Below are 21850 nucleotides of genomic sequence, written 5' to 3' on the forward strand. Positions count from 1 at the left end.
ACTGAAATCGCCACGCCCTACCAATGAGTACCAATATCGCGGAAGGCTTTTTCAATCACTCTGCCGTCCTCGGTTCATGAAAAATTTATATCCGATGCCAGAAGCCTGGAGGTCTCCCAAGACGCGTTATACGCCGAATAACATTAGTTTACGAGCATAGGCGTCAAGAGCTCAACCCAAGAGCACTAAAGTGCTACCAAATTTAATACCAAGCCTTTACGATGTATGTAGAACTATGTGTGCTGTTATTTTTACTTCCACGGGTATCCGAACGTCTTCGATTTCATGTCGATTTGATAAGTACCGAAAACATCTCAGTAAAAACATGAAACCTTAAGATAGTAAAAGAAAACATAATATTTAGGAAAGTAATGTTCCAGTGAAAGCGAACTTTCGACCCAGTTACCAAGCAAAATTAATTCAAAGTAAATACAAAAATAGATAACGTCAATTTTCATAACGCCTACAAAATTTCCCTCCCCGGGGCATTGGTGGAAATGTTTTAATTCCCTTTAACTCGACTCCGAAGGCAAAGATTGAATTATTGAAGGCGAGAGAGCGTTAATTGTTATTAATGTACTGGAATATTAAGATATTAAGAGAAAAGACAGGTAAATGTTGAACGGAGGGTTACAGTTGATTACGCGACGAATTTTACTCCGAGCTTTCCTTCTGTTTAGAAAATTAAACATTTTGAAATAAGTTTTGAACAACTTTTAATTATTGAATTTGGGTGTCGAACATGTTTTATGCTTACGTCAATTTAAAGTGCTGTCATAAATAACACATTATTAATCTGTAATGAATGAGCGACAATTTGTCTCTATTATGCTCATTCACCGTTAAATTAGCGATAAAATTATACGATATGATTAATCCAATGCGCAACAAAAATTATTGTTGGCTTGTTATGATAAATAAATTAAGTTTTTAACAAAGTGTAATATCAACAGCAACTTCCTAAATTAAAAAGTAAAAGTTGTTAACCTTTAATCTGTGCTCGAATCTAATTTCGCGCGCAAACAATGCGATGAAAAAAAAAATAACGCGCAAAGACAAAAAGTTTAATCATATATCAAGTAACGAAACAGAAAAGGCCCTCACGTACAAATTTGGAAAATAATGAACTAACCGGCCAGTCTCTTCGCGGGTCGTTAGCGAAAATTGGAAACTTTCGTAAACTGTTCCGTGCGTTGCCGAATGATCAATGGCGTCGGTTGCTTATTGAGTTTTGTTTTGTTCGAAGTTCAAATGTATTTTTGGTGGTTCCTTTTTTTTAAATGGCCAATTGATTATGGTTTGTTTGGATACGTTTTTGCTTAAAGGTCTCAGCACACATATGGGATCGGAAAGGGATCGTAACCGTAAAGCCTTTCGCCTCGCTGTCAACCAGGCGTCAACCTACCGTATGCACGTAACGAAAGCGTATCAGCAGCGCCTGTACGTCAACTCGGCTACGGCTAGGCGACACCGCGCTTATGCCTTGCCGCCCCCTGGTATGCTGTATTAAGCATCACTTAAGTCATATAAATATGAATATTTTCTCACTTCTTCAATAAGTTCCTCCCTTTGCATCGTTATTTTGTGTTTGAATCGAACTTAAAATTTTAAATAAAACATACGCGCAACACGAATGAAATACTCCTTGCGAATGGCGGCGTCTTTAGCAGGCAAGTCGCGGGAGGGGAAAGGGGAAAGGGTGGACGAAGAGATGTGAGCTCGGGTACGGAGAGACGTAAGCGCGGGGACGGAGAAACGTAAGCGCGGGGACGATGAGCCGTAAGCGCGGGAATTCAAGTTCGGAGCCTGTTCCGAGGCGAGGCGATTACGTTATTATTCCGATTAGTGTGCGTTGCAGTAGGGAGTTTAATACAAACCATTCTGAACGGCTCGAGGCGATACGGTGACGATCCCTTTCCGATCCCATATGTGTGCTGAGACCCTTAATCGTAACTGTAGGTGCGTCAAAAGGACTGGAACTTATAATAATGTTCACAGAGTAAATACTGTCTTTGACTTAGAGAGTAGGCAAATATTGAGTTTTGAAATCTTCGTAAAATTAACATCTATCTAACTTTAGAAATCCAGGCTGGAATCCAAACAGTCTGGATACACACTCCATGTGTTAGCAAACCAGCTAGACTCGGGTAGGGTGCATGTAACGGTGTCATTAACGCAAAGTTAATCTGGCTCGACAATACCTCTGTTTATGGAGGACTTCAAAACATTTGCATAGCGGATGATGTTAGTGTTGCCACCGCAAATATTGATGTAGTGCGATTGAGGATCGCTTAGACGTGTACACAGCGGTATCCCACTGTTATTTTAAATTATAACGCTGTTTTAATATTCTGGCAATACTGGAGTTCAAATAATGGCGGCATTGAAGATGAAGATAATGAATTGCGTCCCCATAGACAAAGGAAAGGTCAAGGTTTTGAATTTTGATGTCGAATAAGAAAATGATCAAAATTCGCTCTAATCACCAAAAATAGTTTTACATTAATTACAACGCCTCTTCCCATGCTCAATCCTTCTCCATGTGAGAGGAGGCCTGTGCCCAGCAGTGGGACGATAAAAAGGCTGTAACAACGCCTCTTTAAGTATCATTAACATTATGTAACTACGCAGCTAGAATCGATTTCTTACACAAACCCTTATACGTGTATCCGAACACAAAAAAAAAATCCTTACCTATCTCAGCGTATTCAATTCAAATTTGGAATAGGTACGAGTGTATTGTTTGCATTGTCAGTTCAATTAACAAATTACGGGCAGGTACGTGTGCTAATGACAGCTAATAGTCCGCTGGGCCCACATTAACGGCCATGACTCGATTCTAATAGAGCATTTCGCGTTTTGAATGTCGTATTTAATTGGCGATATCAATATAAGGTTTGATGTATGTGGTGTTAGTGATGTCACATGATTTGATGGTGAAATTGTTGGGTGTTGATCAAATTCTGTAGCTGCGAAGAAAATGGGGAATAGATTGGTAAGTAGGTACCTATAGTGTGTTTGAATTGAGTTGTTCCGCACGCTACTTGTAAAGGAATCTTTCAATTGTCATAGTATGGCATCGTTAAATCCAGTGAAAGGACTTTAGGTGGATATGACGTGATGTTATGCATAGTTCTGGTCAAATAACTTTACCGAAGTTGGTTACTAGTGACACCTATGTAAGCGATGCATTAAATGGCTGCCTTTAAAGGCCAAAGGCTGCCAAAGTTATAAGAAGGGAACTTAAAATCTTCATATAAATTCCCAACATAAACAATAAATTCAGAGATTCAAAATAAACCTTCGTTATTTCTACATCCATTTATTTTTACATAATACTACAAACCTAAAGTACCTAGGAATTATTCGCATGAGTTCCTCAAAACGTGTTCAAAGACGCAGAAAGCGTTATTAAAAAGTTCTGTAAAACGTTACAAAAACGTTCCACAAAAGCCGCTTCGCAATCGCTAACCAACTTAAACAAATATTATTTACACACACCACCAATTGATATTGACACATCGTAAAACTAACGGTCCCTGTATAACAGGGTCTATTTAAATTGGTCGCCAGTAAATATATTTGTATTGCTATAACAAATCATTTTGAAGCTGAAATTCATTGCGGCCTAAAGTGGTTTACTAACATAACGTACTCGAAATGACATTGTTAACCACTGCCTTTTGTTCATTCTAAACTCATCCAAACTACAACGGCTTAAGAACCAGAATTGCTTGGCTTACCGCGTCGATATGTCTCTTTGATAGTGACGATGCTGGTTATTCAATTTTGTTATTACAAGACAAGAGTAAACCGATTCTAAAGGATAAGCCTCGAAGGATTGGACACAGTTATGTCCCTGAATTATTTATAAACAGTCGTGGTCAAGGTAACTTCCTGAGTGTTCACAGCTGTTTCAATAGATCAGCAATCAGGTAAACAAACTCCACTAATTAGCTTCCACGCAAATCCTTATCAAAGTTTGAGCTCCGAACGCCACTAAAAACTCCAATCAATAAGTCAAATAAACTCTTATTTAAAAATCAAAACCTTTTGGTGTAAACACTGAAGTCTGTTTACCATTCGAACCGTAAATAAAAAGTCGGGCTTCGAAGCAATATCGGGCTCTGTCAAAGCTCAAGAGCGGAACTTAAAAAAAAGGGTAAAAAAGAAATCAATCGAGCCAGCCCGATAGTGGCCATTAAAATATCGTTGAATTTCAAAAGGTGGAGACGTTCGAATCTCAATAGTTGGTCGATGCCAAGACGTATCGCCGAAATGGACTTTTGATGTAAGGACCGAACGCATTCGCTTTTCGAACGCTCATTTCGATTTTTGAAATTTGAAGATACTGGCTGGATGATTTATAGACTTGAATAATAGAAATAAAACTCCTTCAATTTTCCGAAGATAAGTACAATTTCAAAATTGGAATACGTTTAATAATTTTTTATTTATTTATTACATTTTAGAGAAGGCTTACATTTATTGATAAAATGAATGAGATCACAGTAACCCGTAATAAAATGATGACCTGTGTATATATTATATTGTATATATTTTATGTAATTATAAAAGGTATATATTTAATTTATTAAGGTATTATACATATAATATTCTTTTTAATAGTATAAAGTTGCACATTTGCCCGACCCCATCAAATCACTCTTTCACTCTAAGGTTGGCTGTAAGAGAACCCAACACTGGGTTAAGCTCGTCGTTGTACATGATCTCTCTGTTTTCAGTGTGTCAAATGTATTTATGTGTGCAATAAAGAATAATAATAAAATCATCTTAAGATTCTTCGGTCTTTTAAAACAGCAAAGCTATAAAGACCTTAGCGAGAAAATAAATAATCCCAGACACTACAGGGCACAGTTCATCGGTATCTGTATTTTTCACCCGACTGGCCGTATCCCCTTAAGACGGGCTTCGTCTTTTAACGAAGGTGCCAAGTCGGCCGGATAATGCCCCTATTCTGATATTCCGAACTTTGGAAACCCAAATATTTTCTAAAAGATTCACGCTGAATAAGATTCGGAAAAAGTTGTGCTTTTTATGTGCAGTGATTGGAGAAAAAGTTTATAAGGATCTCTTTTTTTGGCTGGTTGTTGCGTGTCATAGACAAAAGTGGCCATTATATAAAATAAAAAAATATAATGAAATGTCATTCACTTGACATTTAACAAGCTGACATTTATTAAGTCTTTAAGTTTCGGTGAAATTTTCATTTCGGTAATTATAAATCTGAATTAAAGCAATTAATAAAACATATGACCAAAAGACCGAACACGCCATTTAACAAAAGATTAAAATTTCGTCACTCCATTATTAAAAATTACGTTATAACAATTAATTTGTGACTAAAAAGGCAACTAATGAAGCAATTAACATAAAAGACGAACATATTACTCGTAATTAAGTTATTAATGTAGCTGTCAAAGCTTCAATAAAAAATGACATATGTCAGACATGTTTCTCAGCGGCCATTTTGGATTGTCGCAATAAAACTTACTGATTGCTACTGGTGTAACATTAATTGGCCATATATTAAACTTGTAAGTTCTCAGACAAGAGATAATTATTTGAATGTGAAACTTGTGCTGTAATTATGAAGTTGTTAACATTAGAAAATATGTGTGGAGTAAGTGAGTGCTTAGATTTCTATCGTAAGTAATTTTATAGTTATGAGATCCGTAGATAGTCAAATGTGTGTGTATCTTTCACTAGAAGTTATATTTTTAATAAGCCTTGTTCTCAGTCTGAATTCTTAGAAAACCTTTATGAAGATGATATGTATTCCTAAAACAAAGATCCCGATTATATTGAAAACTATTATCTTTGACTTTGTTCAAGTAAATATTTTACTTATTGAACCGGGCTTAAACTACCTACAAGTTACTACTGATAAACTTTCTTGTACCATTTCATCTCAAAGAAATCATTATCTGTTAAAAATCAACCTTCTTTCTGTGTCTACGCAAATACATTACAGAATACCACCCCAGTTCACTATTCCGAGCACATCAATGGGACGGGCGGCGCCGGGGCTCATTCTTAGCTAATTGTAAACCACTCCGCGACGGTACGCTTTCGAGTCGCGATTTTATGACCAACACGTTAAGAATAAGAACTTAGGTTAAGAATTTAGATAATTTTTTTCATTATTTTGTTCGTATCCTAAGTAAATTACTTCGGGAAGCTAAATGAATAGTATCCAGGGACCTTCTTAATGATTCAAACTGACCTCTTTACAAGAGACCTATCGTATCACCGATAAAGCTTAACAAAATAAACACACCAACCTAGATTTAAAGTTAACTTATGCATAAAGGCTGTTTGGTCAGTTCCCCGTATCAAAATCATAAAGTTTGCCTTAAGTATTAAACAGTTAGTACTAGGAAACGACCAATGAGGTAAGTTTACATAAAAATTATAACACCTAACATTCGCAGAAAATAGTACAATTTTTTTGTGAATTTTTCCAACAGGCCTTAATTAGCCGTAAAAGAAAAGACAAATGAGACGAGTATATTTTCCTTCCTCAAAGTTAAAACAACAATATTTTGAGAAGCTTTTGTATTTTCTTAGATCTCGAATTATTAATTAACAACCCATGACAAACCGACTTTGTCGTCCAAAATCCATTATTCTCACAAACGCCGATCAGTAAGACGTCTGTTCTTGTCGACGTTTCATAAATAACTGATATTAATTCAGACTTCCTTTGAGGAACGAAAATACGTTAGCCGATTCAAACGTCATGACGTGACGTTTGTAGTTATTTCGTTACGTCATTTTTGGCGGGATTCTGACGTAAAATGCGGGCCGGAGGAGTCAAATTGTCCGCCATTACAGAATTGAATTGAGCGTTACGTTTCATCAACGTAACTTCAATGATTGAATTTTTACTGGATTTATATCGAAAATATCCCATTTATTTGTAGCCATTTTGTGTGGCAGGAATTTTTACACTATATATTGAGTTTTTTTGGCCAAAAGTCGTGGTGGCCTAGTGGGTAAAGGACCAACCTCTCAAGTACGAGGGCGCGGGTTCGATCCCAGGTCAGGCAAGTACCAATGCAACTTTTCTAAGTTTGTATGTACTTTCTAAGTATATCTTAGACACCACTGACTGTGTTTCGGATGGCACGTTAAACTGTAGGTCCCGGCTGTCATTGAACATCCTTGGCAGTCGTTACGGGTAGTCAGAGGCCAGTAAGTCTGACACCAGTCTAACCAAGGGGTATCGGGTTGCCCGGGTAACTGGGTTGAGGAGGTCAGATGGGCAGTCGCTTCTTGTAGAGCACTGGTACTCGGCTGAATCCGGTTAGACTGGAAGCCGACCCCAACATGATTGGGAAAAAGGCTCGGAGGATGATGATTGAGTTTTTTTTATTTCGCATCAATAGCTAAACTTGATTTAAAATTTAGGTTATCATAGAGTATCAATACAGAACCGATTATAATTTCAAGAAGGAATTCGATCAACAAAAATATTACCATTCTATGATTCGCCATTCGCCTTAATAGCGGATAACACTAATAAAAAATCGATTAACCGAACCACAATATCGATTAAACTGAAAAACGATATCGAATAACGAATTTAGAACTGCGCTTTTTTAATCACATCGAAAATATTCGAGCTGGCAACTAGGTTTTAATTGAATTTATTCACGTGACGTCACATAGGGTGAGCGTCCCTGCCACCGGCCTGTGCAATAACACGTCCGAGGGGCACTGTAATGTGAAAGCGTTTTGTGGTAATAATCGGATAATAAATATAGTGGCGCCGACGACGGCCACGCTCACCCTATTTTGTAAAGTTTGTTTTCCTCTGCGAGTTTGAGTTTTTATGAATGTTTATGTGTTTTTCGTTGGTGTGCTAGGTGTTTGGATTCAAGCGTTGGGTTTAATATTGGAATGGGTTGCAGCTGCAGATTGCTGTGCATAACGACATCGCATCAAGTGTTTTGGCGACACTGGTGAGCTACGCTGTGCTACTTTTGGTTTGGTTGGTTAGTTGGTTTCAGCATAGTACAACTATGTATGTAAACCTGTACTAGATAGCTAAGTTTAAAGTATATTTTTCTTGAGATTAAAGCTGCATTGTTTTTTATATTTGATACATTGTTATAACAACACTCAAAATGTAAATAAAGCAACTCACAAAATAAAGCCCGAAAGCTTGTTAACTTCCGCACACTGAACTTAGTCTACAAAGCAGCCCAATTTAATTAAACCCATGTAAAGCATAACCTAAATAATCTGACATCATAACCTACTAAATTTCATTTGCACCGACTATTCCGTGTGACATATTTTATAGCGGCAGTTAGTATTCGCTTCGCTTGCAGTGTACGGCCGGCAAGCTTCACGCACTGTCGGCCTTGTTGAGCTCTACATACTATGGTACATGTTGTAATTTTAATTTACAATTGTTTTACACATTTTAACCAACTTATCTTTTAGAAATTGTTCGGATTAGCCGAGGAATTTTGTTGTAATTAATTTTGTGTTTTTAAAAGTTGTTTGTTTATGTACGCTTTGATGCTGGTTTTGAGAGTCACGCGATGTTTTTATTTTGTTTTGGTAATTTATTTAATTACAGCTTATAAGGTAATCACGTTTTCTTTTCATTTCAAATATTTTCTGGATCACTGTTTGTTATTTACATTTGACACATTTTCCTTTAACAATAAATATTTCCAGGTACATAATACATTAATACATATTTATATCTTTTCTTTGAAATTCCTTGTCAGCAAAAATATCTCGTATGTTTTATCTAACCTTTAAAATACCCAGAAAGCCCATTTTGAGCACAAACAATACTCGTATAATACACAGTAAGACTGACATTGCCCTCGTAATATTATTAAAAAGTAAGTACTTATGTAAAAAAAAAGGACAGTTGCCATAAAAACAACAATTTCAGAAATAAAGGCCGATCTTTCGCGAAACTGAGATATAAAAAAAAGAAACCCGTAGTTCCCGATAAGATAATACAAGGCGACAATTAAGTTAAACAGCCAATGTTGGACAGACATCGAAAACACATTTTGTCCGGGTATTGTGCGAAACTGGCCGGGCAAAGTGCGCCTCACCTAGAATTGAATTAAAGGAATTTACTGTTGTTTGTCGTTGTTTTATATATTCAGTTGTGTGTGTGGTAGACATGTGGAAAGCGTTGAGAAAAGAAAAACGACAAACGAACGAAGTTTAAGCTATTGTAAACAGAATCCGGTTGCAGAAGATTTGTTTCAGAATATGTACCTAAGTATTAAGGATCTTTCAGATGTTGTCTGTAGTCACAGAATTACATAGAAACTACAAGAAGTAGAAGCTCGTTATTCTACGTTGATATTGAAGAACGCTTTTTCATACTAGCAAATTTTCCGTTGGTACGATGCACACAAAAAAATGTGCTAAGGAAAGCGCTGTAAATATCAAAACAGTACGATCAGTAACCAGAACGAGCCGTTTCTTGTTAATAGGAATGCGGTATAAAACATCAAAATTACTAGGAAAACGTCAACAAAGTTAGTTTTTCTACAAAACTCAATTTGAAAATGGCAGATTCATGTTTCCACCATTCTCAGATTTCTAAAAATCTCTTTACAATTTGTGTATGAAAACAATAAGACAATAAGAAAACAATAGTACCTACCTAAATTGTATACAAAACTTGATGAAAGTATGTGCTGAAATTGTTTGTGAAGTTTTTAAAGGAAAACGCATTTACTGATGAAAGCTACATACTATCTGTAAACATTATTCAAAACGTGATAACGAGAATATCATTGGCCAGGAATTAGGCTGAATTGTATTTACAAATCTACATTTTAGTACTGGAATGTTACTGTCCCATGTAATGTGGAATGATTACATATATTGCCAAAAGCGAATTAATTGACAACTCTACAAAGATTTGCATACCTAAAAATCCTTTTATATTTCCCAATTCAGGTATTGAACACAAGACTTTATGCTCGACAGCCAATCTTTCGTCCACACGACCATTAAGCATTAGTTTGAAGTATTATTTCTTCAATGCCAATTAACATTGGCAAAGAAGACATCTCTTAGTACTAAAATACCTAAATTACAAGCATTATCTTCTTGCACACGACTTGAAGGGTAATGAAACTACCACAGGGGAATTCCCTTCCCCCACTTGGAGAACAGATGACCTTCGAGCAGAGTACTAGTATTGTTTAAGACCCTCGCCCTTGCTTGAAGCCAGTCCTAAGGGGCTGGTCTTGAGAAGTATACAGAGAGGATAATCAGAGTGATCGATTGTTTTACTTTTAGGTAAAAACGAGGTATTTTCTACTTTTAGATGAACTGATTTTGAAATGAATAGTATTTCAATGTTGATGTAAATGAATATACATTTTGATTATATAATGTTATATCACAAATAAAAGGTAGATGTAATAAAATATTGTGTATTTGATTTACAAATTATTATTTCAAAAAAATGTACAATCATAAACAGACATATACCTTTTTTACGTTTAAACAGAAATCTCATTTTATAATGAAATCCCTCTGAAGACTGATAGTATAAAGCAACAATATTAAAATGTATTAAGCATAAATATGTATTTTATGAGCAAAATATATTATGACGAATATTTATTTAACTTCTTTATTCCGCCTCCGTAATACAGATTCAGGGAGGATTATCAAGATCCCTTTCATAGAAGGCGCGATCATTAATAATGTATGTGGAATTACGTGAATATTATTTCCAACATTAATTTTCTTTTATTACTTGTTACGAAAATATATTAACAATAGTGCTGTTGACGCATCGTGTGAAAACTAACAACATGGCGGAATATTCACAATAGGTCCGCACGCAGTGACTTTGTCAGGCGGTATTGATCCTATAGAATATTAGTTTAGGGTCCCTCGGGTCCCGTGGGGGGCTTGTGTGAAATTGATGCTATTATTGTGCGAAACGGTTAGAATTGAAAGCAACATGACCAGCCTAGCAGATGTGTCGACAAATATTTTGCTTGATATAGACCGATTCACAAATATTGACATTATCAACACTGTTTAAATTAAACCAAAATAGTAGCAGGAAATGTGGATGGTGCAAATATTTAACCTCATTTAATATTTACATGGTACAGTTGTCATTTGACACACTTACAATTAAGAAACGTCACAACGGCTGTATTTATTGTCTGTATTGTCGACAAAGTATTAACCTGAATATTGACTTATTGACAATAGTGGGTAAACATTAAGCTAAATATTGGTTTAAAAAAAAGTACCCTAATAATTTCATCAACATTAATCGTCAGATTAAAGCAACAATCTTTACAACTTTCACTGCAAAAGATTTTCATCTTAAAAAAACAATTTGGAGATTACGTCAGAACTTGTAATCAAAGTTAAAAACAACACAGTTGAATATTTTAACACCGGCCTACAACCGGTCGGGAACTAAAGTTAAATCCTTTGTTTAGAAGAGGATTACCAGCTCGCTTATCAGCTGCAACAGTGAGGCTTTTTATACTCGTCTAGTTTCAATTAAGCGTCGGTTAATTCCGGTGCTAAGTGCTCGGTTTAAGTCGCGACTTAATTTATTTCCGGCCGCAATTTATGTCCGGGATTAATGTAATGAAAGTCCCGCGGCAGGTTCCGTGCTAATTGCTACTCCCGATTGTCTAAACAAAAATAAAGGGACGCCTCAAGGAATTTATCGTGGCAGGTATCGTTAGCATTTAAAATGGTAAAGAGTTACGCTCGTTTAAGGTTACGTCGCGTGGTTCTTGTTAGATGGTCTTATTGTTTGAAATTAACAGTTATCGAAAATGAAAGCGTTCTCAAAAAGCTTTAAGAAATAAAAGAGCAAATATATACCTTTTTTACGGTAAATAGAATTCGTTTATTCTCCTAATCTATATAAAAAGGGCTTGTTTGATAACATTGCAAGTGCTCTTGAAACACAATCAACATACACACGCAGCTGCGGATCCCTAAATTACTGGCAGTTTGCGCGTAACGAAGGGTTCCTTAAATGACAAAAAAAAAGAACAGAAATACAAGACTAAAATTGACAGTTTAATCTATGGAATTGCGAGTGGCTGAATGGGGGTGTGTCCCGTGCCTTTGCATTATTTAATAAAAGAAATAAAATTGTAATACTTATTGTTGTTAAGTTTTGTATGTAATACAAGTTTTTTTTACGTTAAGAAAGAGTTAAATAAATATTATCTGATTTTCAACAAAAAAATTAAACCGACTTCCCAAAACACTAAAAAGCAAAAAAAAAAAACTATTTTTAGGTGCATCGGCCTAGAATTCGGTGTCTAATGGATGTTACTAAGTTAATTTTGCCACCAGACTTCTATGCCGATGCACCTAAAAATAGTTTTTTTTTTTGCTTTTTAGTGTTTTGGGAAGTCGGTTTAATTTTTTTGTAAAAAAGTTTTTTATTTAAAGCTTTTCAGTGATACGTATAGTTGTCACTATCCATACAAGTGGGAAGTTCTCATCAATACAAAGAATATAAGTCCAAATACGAGGTATTTTACATATTCAGTTGTCGAGTTCCCTCGACTTTCTCTGGTCTCCATCATCAGGTCAGCTTCAAACCTTCACTGTTGCAAAGGTCTTGTCAATACAAATAATTTAAGCCCAAACACGAGGTAGTTTACATATTCAGTTGTCGAGTTCCCTCGACCCTCTCTGGTTTCCATCATCAGATCAGCTCCAAATCTTCACTGTTGAATAGTGCTTTTAGGCGTACACCTGAGTATCAAGTTTTTACCCTATGTATGCCTACAATTTTCGAAGGTTGCCCTCGATTTCTCAGGGTTTCCATCATCAGATCCTGACCTGATGACTATGGGACCAACTGGCAGCTATTCCGAGTCGAAAAAAAAAAGAATCACGTAAATCGGTCCATAAACCTCGGAGTAATCGATGTACATACATAGAAAAAAAAAAAAAAAAAAACATACCGGCCGAATTGATAACCTCCTCCTTTTTGGGAAGTCGGCTAATAAATAAAAAAGGAAAACTTAACTAACCCAAACCTTTTAAAAATAAGTATTTCATTTCCTAACTAAATAATAGTAACGTACCAAAATAATTAACCCAACTATTTTCAAATAAGCTTTGATGCATATTTAAACAGGCCGCTTTAGCTATAAAATTTAAGGTACTTTATTACGGATCGACCCAAAATTAACATTGGAAACGGAATTCATTAACATTATATTAACCGCATAACCCCGATACGATTTACAAAAAGATTGTGTTCAACTCACGAAGTTTCGTGAATATTTCAACCTTTTTACGGATACCCATTATACTTGTAGCACACGATTTGTTCTAGATCTTACATTTTTAATGGCTGTCACGATTGTACGTTATTTGGTAAAATTATTGTTATTTGTATTGATCTAACTTCGAAGTTTATTCTACATTCTACAAAATAAGTATGTAACACGAAAGAAAATGAAGGAACATTATGCAACAACGAACCATTAGTTCAAGTTCAATTACACAATACGCCATTAGACTTACTATAAGATTTGTACGATATCTCAGCTTAGCAAATCTATTGTATATTCTCTAATTACATTTTGATAACTTCCTACACCACATGTACGTTCGGATACAACTGCAACATTAGACTGAATGGAATTTTAATGAGCATATTCTGCTTCTGTCTAGCGTGTATTCGAACGTTGGAAATCTGAATTCGCATTTCGAAATTCGAACATAAATTCTGATAAAAGCTAAGCCTATGTAGCTAAAAGGACAATAAAAATTACTTGTACAATGTAGCAGATACAGAATTGTTCGTGTTAACTGTTAAGGTGACTTTTTGCCACTAATATTCTGACCTTATAAATCAGGTCATATGATATTAACACTGGCACAATGGCACAATACAAGCCACTCGTATTTGCCGTAGACTCGTCAAACAAACAATATTGTTAATAACTCGGTAAGATAGAGAATCATCAAATATTTACTTCGGTTATGACGTGAATACGTAATTCGTTTGATCAGTAAAATATTCAAAAGCAATCAGCGATGCCATCGATAAAAACCTTTCGTGTAAAACTGGCGGGAACTTGGCGTTTTTTGAATTTTTCGCTTCATTTCTGTGCGAACGTTTTTTTTAGTTTGTTTTTTTCTGGCAATGCTTTGACAGTCATTCAGCCAGTTGCAAAGTTTGGATGCTATATTCGATTAAACTGTCAGTGCTACCAGATACGCTCGCATTCCCACATTTTTTCGGAAAGTTATAGTATGTATTTACCATATATTTGTTACAAGAGCCTAGTGGAAATATAGTAATTATTAAATAATATTTAAGATGATCTTAACAAGCATTAATTTTAAAGCAATAAACCTACCCCAAAAATACACACACTTCTATTTTCGCAACATCAATTACATCCCTATCGCGCCAAAAAAACCGATCGACTCGATTCATAACTCGATTACCCAACGCCGCTCGATTATTTATCGTGAAACCGGTGTTTACTCTACGCACGTGTGTTCGTGCACGTGGTATTACAATAACAGCCCGATCAAAGACCCCGACTGTGTAAACTGGCGATTAAAATATAATTAACCGACAGTCTGTTAGTTGTGGCTTCACGGCTTTTTTTGTATTTAATTTAGTTTAAATTATGTTAACTTCAAAGCTGGGTAACTTTGAGCTGTGTTCTTTTTTTTTAGTTATATTTTTTCAACTATGGAATATGCTAGCTGGAAAGGATTATAATGTTCAGCTTGTCTATGTTAATCTATAGTCTGTTTTTTAATCTCGTAGACTAAATTGACACTTGCAAAATGTCAAACTTCCAAATAATTTTGCTAGCTCTGTGGTGCAGTGTTGTACTTACGATACCGGTTCGTTGAATCGTAACTTTTTACAATAAGTCATCCTGAAATAATGGGCTTATCCTTGATGATTACGCATGGCTTTGCGTGGTCAGATATCCCTGGCAGTTTGTAGCACGTCGTACAGCCATGTGTACGTACGTGAATTTTAAATATAAAACTTTGAATGAATATTAAATTCGTCTATTATAGATAAAAAGTTACGATTCAACGAACCGGTATCGTAAGTACAACACTGCACCACAGAGCTAGCAAAATTGTTTGGAAGTTTGACATTTTGCAAGTGTCAATTTAGTCTACGAGATTAAAAAACAGACTATACAGTAATATAACAAAAAGGAATACATTGTTTTTTGGTTTGTACCCTGAAGGCTCCTAAACTAGTACACCGATTTGAAAAATTCTTTCACTGTTGGGGCGCTACACTCTTCCCGAGTAACATAGGCTATATTTTAGCCAAGGACAGAAAGTAGTTTCCATGGGACGCGGGTGAAACCGCGGTAGAATAGCTATGTCGAATAAAACCTTTTCGTTTCCTTAATAATTGTGTTCTTTGCTCTTGAACAAAAGTTCTTGTCTATGCCTAACTTCTTCTTCACGTTATACTCGGGTATTAGATATTATTGTTATTAAAACTTCTACAGAAAGTTGTCATTATTATAAAGTTTTGTGTGAACGTTATCTGGGATTAAGACATTGTTACATTGTTGGTACATATTGTGAAAGTTTTCGTCTTATAGTTTTGTACCTACTTGTACACAATGTCACTTACTTTCTAGTGCCCCTAAGATTACTGATAGAGCTTATATAATTAATTACTAGCTGGATTGTTATACCAGTTAAAGTCAAATATTTTTATTTCAAATATGTCTTTGCAGGGTCTTATGAAACGTCACAGTAGTTGCACGGTTCCAAAGTGTTGGTCACAAGGAGAAGAATAGACACTCTTTTTAAACAGGTATGTAATATTTTCATGAAGACTCGGTGTTAAACCAAATTTTTTCCATAGTTTAGACATTTAACTGTGCTTAATAAAAGAATTTTGTCCATTTTAAAGAAACAAATCCAGCCTACAGTAACAACTTGCCCCACTCTAAAGAGCAAAGAATCTAAGCCAATACGGGACTGCACAAATACGGGCGAAAATTAACGCCTGGGGAGTCTGAGAGACTCCCCATTTCGACCCTTTGTACGCTATAATGTGCATGTTATAAACATATAATTTACGCTCGTAGGGACCGGGTTTTTTTCCTAAAAACTGCGCAAAAAGGGTGTTCAGACCGTAATGATTTTATCGATACGATGATCTTAGTTTTGAGATAAGACGATAGAAGGGTTGGGCTTACTTGGATGGTAGAGAAATCTTTACCAAGGTGTTTTAAATAAATCCTGTGTCTGTCTGGGTGTTACAGTGAAACAATTGTTTCTAGGAGATAGCAAGGTATAAGTTCTTTTTGAAGATGCGAGATAAATAAAGCTCTTCAGGGAAAAATAACTAAAAGATAAAGAATAAAGCAATAGGACATTAGCGTGTAGTCTTGAAAATTAATAGCGTCATTTAACCTGACAAACGAGCCAAATTATATCAAATTGCTTATGTTAATAAGCAATACACTAGGTTCGCTGAAATAATCCAATTTATATGTATAAGCAATACTAATAATTACGTATTAGTTATGTAAGGGATATTAGTCAGAATAAATAATGTAATGTACTACTGGATCTGCTAATGTTACAATTTAGTAAGTCTAGCCTAAGATGGAGTCTAGACAACCAAGGTCGGCCATTTTAAGTTTGGCTTTTCAAGTTTTTATATTATTTCACGAGTCACAAACAAAAGTATGTTACAAACTTGGATACAAGATTAGTATTGAAAAAGGTAATGATCACTGGTTCTTTCTACATTATAATTTGGAGGAAACATATAATAGTTTAGGTAATAAATAACTTTTGATGAAATCAAAAAGTGTACATTTATTTTAAAGTTGCGCCTTTCAATTGGATTTAAAGAGGAATAAACTAGCCTTCCAAGTTATAAGTTAAAAACTAAATATAAAATATTTCTACCAGGATTTCATAAAATAAAGCCATGCTTTTCCAGCTAACTGCACCGTATCTCACTTTAAAAATCCTGTAAAGATTTAAAAAGCGAGGGGTCAAAGGTTACTGTTAGTGCGCTCCGCTAGCTACCAGGCTATCAGAAGGGCCGAAGAGTTCTATTAAACTAGCCTTTTGAAGGGAGGGTCTGACAGATGTGCGGTCCCCTCTCGGTCTACCGTGTCTTAGCTCCCGGCCCTCATTTGAAAGCCATTCGTTCGTTAGTTACGACCTTCCGAAGGGGACAACACGAGGGTGACTCGATATCGCTTTTATGGACAATTTGAGACAGACGAATCGGTTCTTCAGTTATATTTTGGAAGTATTTTTCGCTATTTTTGCTGAGTTTGAGAATGTGAGGTGTTATAGCTGATTTATGCTTATTGATATTGAGGGATGGTTTGCACACATGCATATCATTTTAGCCAAGTATGTAACATTCGATTCGCAATCTTGCAACTCGATTTTGCTTGCCGATTTTTTGGTAAAGTCACACGGCCCAACAAAAGTGTAAATTAGATACTGTCCTAGGTGATCGATACCTGTTTGCAAAGTATCCGTGACTTTTAGACTTAGGGGCTCCTATCTCCCTACTTAATTTAGGCCAGGGTTATAACGTAATGAATGACTAACGATTTTTCAGAGTTATATGGCTCCGGGTAAGTTAAGGCAGGCACGAAGTTCGGTCAAATTTCTTTGGGATCCGTATCGTTTACAAAAACCGACTTTGGAATCATTCGATTATCTTGAATAACGTCGTTTTGTGCTGGCTTAAAATGTGCTTTAGATAAAAGTTTGGTTGGACAATTTTTTTGTTTATCAGCCACAACTTTTTCGATCGGTCTTGGAATAAGTCTCAAGTAAAATCTACTGGATATAGCTCTAGTACATTTGCATACCTATCGACTATTTGGTGAAACTTATTACTATGTGGAGTTTCATATACACCATTCGATGATTTACATACATTGTCACTCCTGTCCAGTCCCGGTATCTTTACAAACCGTTTTTCAATTAAAACCTACAGAACCCAAAATGGTTTACCCAAATAGGGGTTGTAATCTGCTTGATATATGAACCTCTGTGACGGGTTAACAAAAATGTTAAGATAAAGAGATGTTATCGCAAAGCAATTTGTTCACTTAATTTATGACCAGATTGTAATTAAAGTTATCTCACGGGACAGTTATGGTGTTCGGTGATTAAAACTGTTCGGGAAAAATGACGGTGAATTGTAATTGATATGTACGGTTTAATTGTTTGGAAGTAAGCTGTGTAGTTCAACTGAATTTTTTGAGTGAAGTTAGGGGACGTTGAAAAAGAATTAATGAAAAGTTTAAAATGGTAAGTCTTGTTTTAATGATGTCGTGCATTTGATTGATAACATCCACTTTATTTATTTTAGATCATTGCATGAATTGCTAAAGCGGTTAAATGTTACGTTCAAAATAAATAAAACTTGTAACGCGGTGTCCTGCGTGAGCGACGAACGCGACGCGACGCGACGCAACACGACGCGACGTAATGCGACGCGATGCTATACGCGACAGATGTCCTACGTGATTTTGGTCATTACTTCTCAAATCATGGAGAAGTTGTGTTACAATTTTGCTTGAAAGTTCATATTTAAAGTACAGACAGCAACAATCTTCCAACTTGTTTGTACTAATAAACGATTTCTTTAATATTTATGTTTTTTTTGTCCCACAACAATCAACGCTTCTGAATAGTTCGCGGTGTCGCGTCTGGTCGCCCTCAAAACAAGTACGCGTTACGTCGCGTCTCGCCGCAGACTGTCACATAGGCCGCATTTAGGGAATTCCTTTGAGTTGATCGCGTTCGTCGCGTTCGCAGCGTCGCGTCGCGTCGCGTTCGTCGCTCACGCAGGACACCGCGTAACAGAAAGCACTAACAGCAAACACACAACTATAAAACAGAAGACATGTGTCTTCGATCACTTAAAACCTCTATTCTTGCAACAACGAGAGAAAAACTATAGCTTTTAAAAGCAGCTATTTATTTGCAAACAGCTTTTAGCTGAGACTCAGTCGTGTACTCGTGTCCCCGCTATGTACTCACAACTCTCGGATTACCAGGCTGACTCAATTCTATCGAAGGGTTCGTACGTTTGTTTGTACTCCATGCTTTTGTATTTCCCTCGCTTCCATTACACTTTTGTACGATTTAAAACTACTCTATTTCAACAGAAAAATGGTCAGCCAATACAAACCAGTAAGTGCCTGCCAACATCCTGACTGATTACACGACCCAATTTCAAAGTACGCGCTACGTAATGCGTCCCGTCTTTCTTTATTAACACTTTGAAACGCTCGTCTTATAATGCTATTCATTCATTCATTATTCACAAAACTTCTCAAACAGTGTTTCAAGGCAAAGTCGGTGCACTTAATTTTGTCACTTTTCACTTTAACAAACTGAAATAAATTAAAAATTAAAGCCGACATAACATTGCTGTGCAGTCGTGAATTTTCGCAAACTGAATTATGGATGGGAGCACTAAGCTCATATTTATTATCGCGCCAACATATCAGGGGGGTCTCATGAATTTGTCGTTAAAAGCGTATTCCAGATGCGCCCTCTAAAAGCGGAAGAGGTAACATGCACCGGGGGCGGCGGGGTGCGGCGTGCTGGGTGCGGGGGAGTGCCGAAACAAACATGCCACAGTGCCGAAGGCTTTCTCTGCTTGTTTGTTTGTTTTGCCTATTGTTGGCTGCCGATACTATGAATTATTCAATGCCACTAAGTGGGTATTGTACAATGAAGGTGGGGTAACATTAGTAATAGCACGAATTCACTCCAATGCCGAGTTTTTCAAAGAATTCCCCGAGCGAATTGAAACGAAATGGTAACGATATTTTTTAATTCCGCCGGGTTTGATCGTTTCGCCAAATGGAAATGCGCGAACTCTGGGCGGCCATTACAAAAATAACAACAAAAGAGAATGTTTCCAAATCAGTTTACCTTGTTCATAATATCCTACCGGGGTTATTATAATACATAAATTCAAACAAAAGACAAGAGGAAACCGCGGCGCGAACTTAAAATCGTGGTCCGAAACTCTCGTTACAAAGTCAGGAAGGAAAAGTCCCCAAAGTTTGTCCGAAAAACCGGGAAAAACCCCGAAAATTTAAGTCCAACATTCTGTTTCCGTCGGACGGGGGTACCCGCGTAAATATTATTCGGGACTTTCTTTTATTCCCTTTGTTTTAGACGTTTTATTATTTGCGGTCCGAGGTGAGGCCAGCGAGGTGAATCAGCGCATGCTCGCTTAGGGAGGGGGATTAAAAAATAAGCCCCTACGATTTACAACACAACAAAAAGCCAAATGGCAATTTTAGCGCAACCGAAGGAAAGAAACCCGCACAAAAATGATCTAAACAAGATTTTAAACTTTTGTCCTTTTGAAACAAAAGAGAAGTCTAATTTATGTATTTCTCTTTAGTCTTCAAAGCGAAGTAGACCCTCTTCAAAAGTAATTGACAAATTTGTTCAAATACAAAAATAAAAGGCTGAATGTTTTTCGCGTCCTGTGCGAACGGAGTCGTCTCGCGTAATTAGTTCGCTAGGAGCGCGAGGTACGCTGGGGGAGGATCCGATACATTCCGCATCACTCGTAAACTGGGAATTTTATTCTTAGGCATTCCTCTAGGCGGGGCTTTATGAAAACTGTCTCCTTCGCACTTGACGCGAATAAAGCAAAGTAGAGCCCGTAATTCGTGCTCTTTGAGTGATATTTTGGGGATCATTGGACGGCAGATGGCGCGATATTGGACATTCTAGTTTTATGCGAAGGTCTTTGTAGAAAATGGGAACCTTTCGCGAAGGTCGTAAAACAAAAAGCCATCTGTCAAAAACTATGCGCTCAAGCAGAGCTGAGTTGAAGAGATTACGGAGGTGGAACAATTTGGATGATTTTTTACTACCAACATAACATGGTGTCTATCCAAGCAGATAGTCGGAAGTATCATAGCAAATTATGATATAAGTTTCTTGTTAACAGTAACTGTGAATTTCTTCAAAGAAATAAAAGCAGTATTTTTTTGAAGAATTAACTTACCGTTGACATGTAATTACATGTGTCGTTGCAGTTGTGTGTACTTGAGTCAGGGCTCTGTAACAATATAAAAAAACATTAGTTAATGGGTAATATTTCAGTGTATATATAGCTGCAGTTTGCACCCTTGTCGAACTAAGAGTATTAATAGTGGTTTGATTTGAAAAAACTGATTACAAGTTGCACCTCAAGCGTGTAAAATATTCTTCTCAAGGATACAGTGGGTTAAAGTAAGTTTATGTAAATAATTTACATAAAAGCAAACACTGCACATGTGTAGGCGAGAACACGTGTGTGATAGAAACATTGTAGATAGAACGAAGAATATTATATCATAGTGACCATGAATTAGTAAACCTACATCGACACTAATATAATAAAGCATCACTTTTTGTTTGTTTGTTTGTACTCGAAAAGCTCCGAAACTACTGAACCGCGTTGGAAAATTCTTTCACTATTGGAAAGCCGTTCCCGAGTAATATAGGCTAAAATGTATCCCGCTACGAGGAGTAGATCCCACTGGACGTGAGTGAAAACTGTAAGTAAGCTATAATTCAATACTAATTTATTTAAATCAATCGTACAGGAAACCAACTAACACATTACAATCGTGTCAATTTTTTTCTTAAACTAAAAAAAAAATTGAACACAAAAACGTAACAAGCACCATCAACCCTTTCTCAATCAGGGGTAGAATTTGTCAATGGAAAGAAATGGAAGGCAAAGGTCTGCTTTGTCAGACCAATGGTCTGAAACTGTAACACCTGGGCTTTGTCGAGACGTTGT

At 36.4% G+C, this 21850-nt stretch overlaps 1 protein-coding gene across 2 annotated transcripts in view; it reads right to left on the reverse strand.

Annotated features, from left to right (window-relative positions):
- LOC124645790 (leucine-rich repeat-containing protein let-4-like) overlaps window positions 1-21850 on the reverse strand; it is a 243403-nt gene that overhangs the window by 88232 nt on the left and 133321 nt on the right. For both annotated transcript variants that reach the window (XM_047185688.1, XM_047185687.1), the window contains exon 4: window positions 21068-21121. In XM_047185688.1, coding sequence (XP_047041644.1) covers window positions 21068-21121 — 54 coding nt within the window. The remainder of the gene's footprint in view (window positions 1-21067; window positions 21122-21850) is intronic.

This window comes from Helicoverpa zea, chromosome 3, assembly GCF_022581195.2.
Source record: "Helicoverpa zea isolate HzStark_Cry1AcR chromosome 3, ilHelZeax1.1, whole genome shotgun sequence".
NCBI classification, from domain to species: domain Eukaryota; kingdom Metazoa; phylum Arthropoda; class Insecta; order Lepidoptera; family Noctuidae; genus Helicoverpa; species Helicoverpa zea.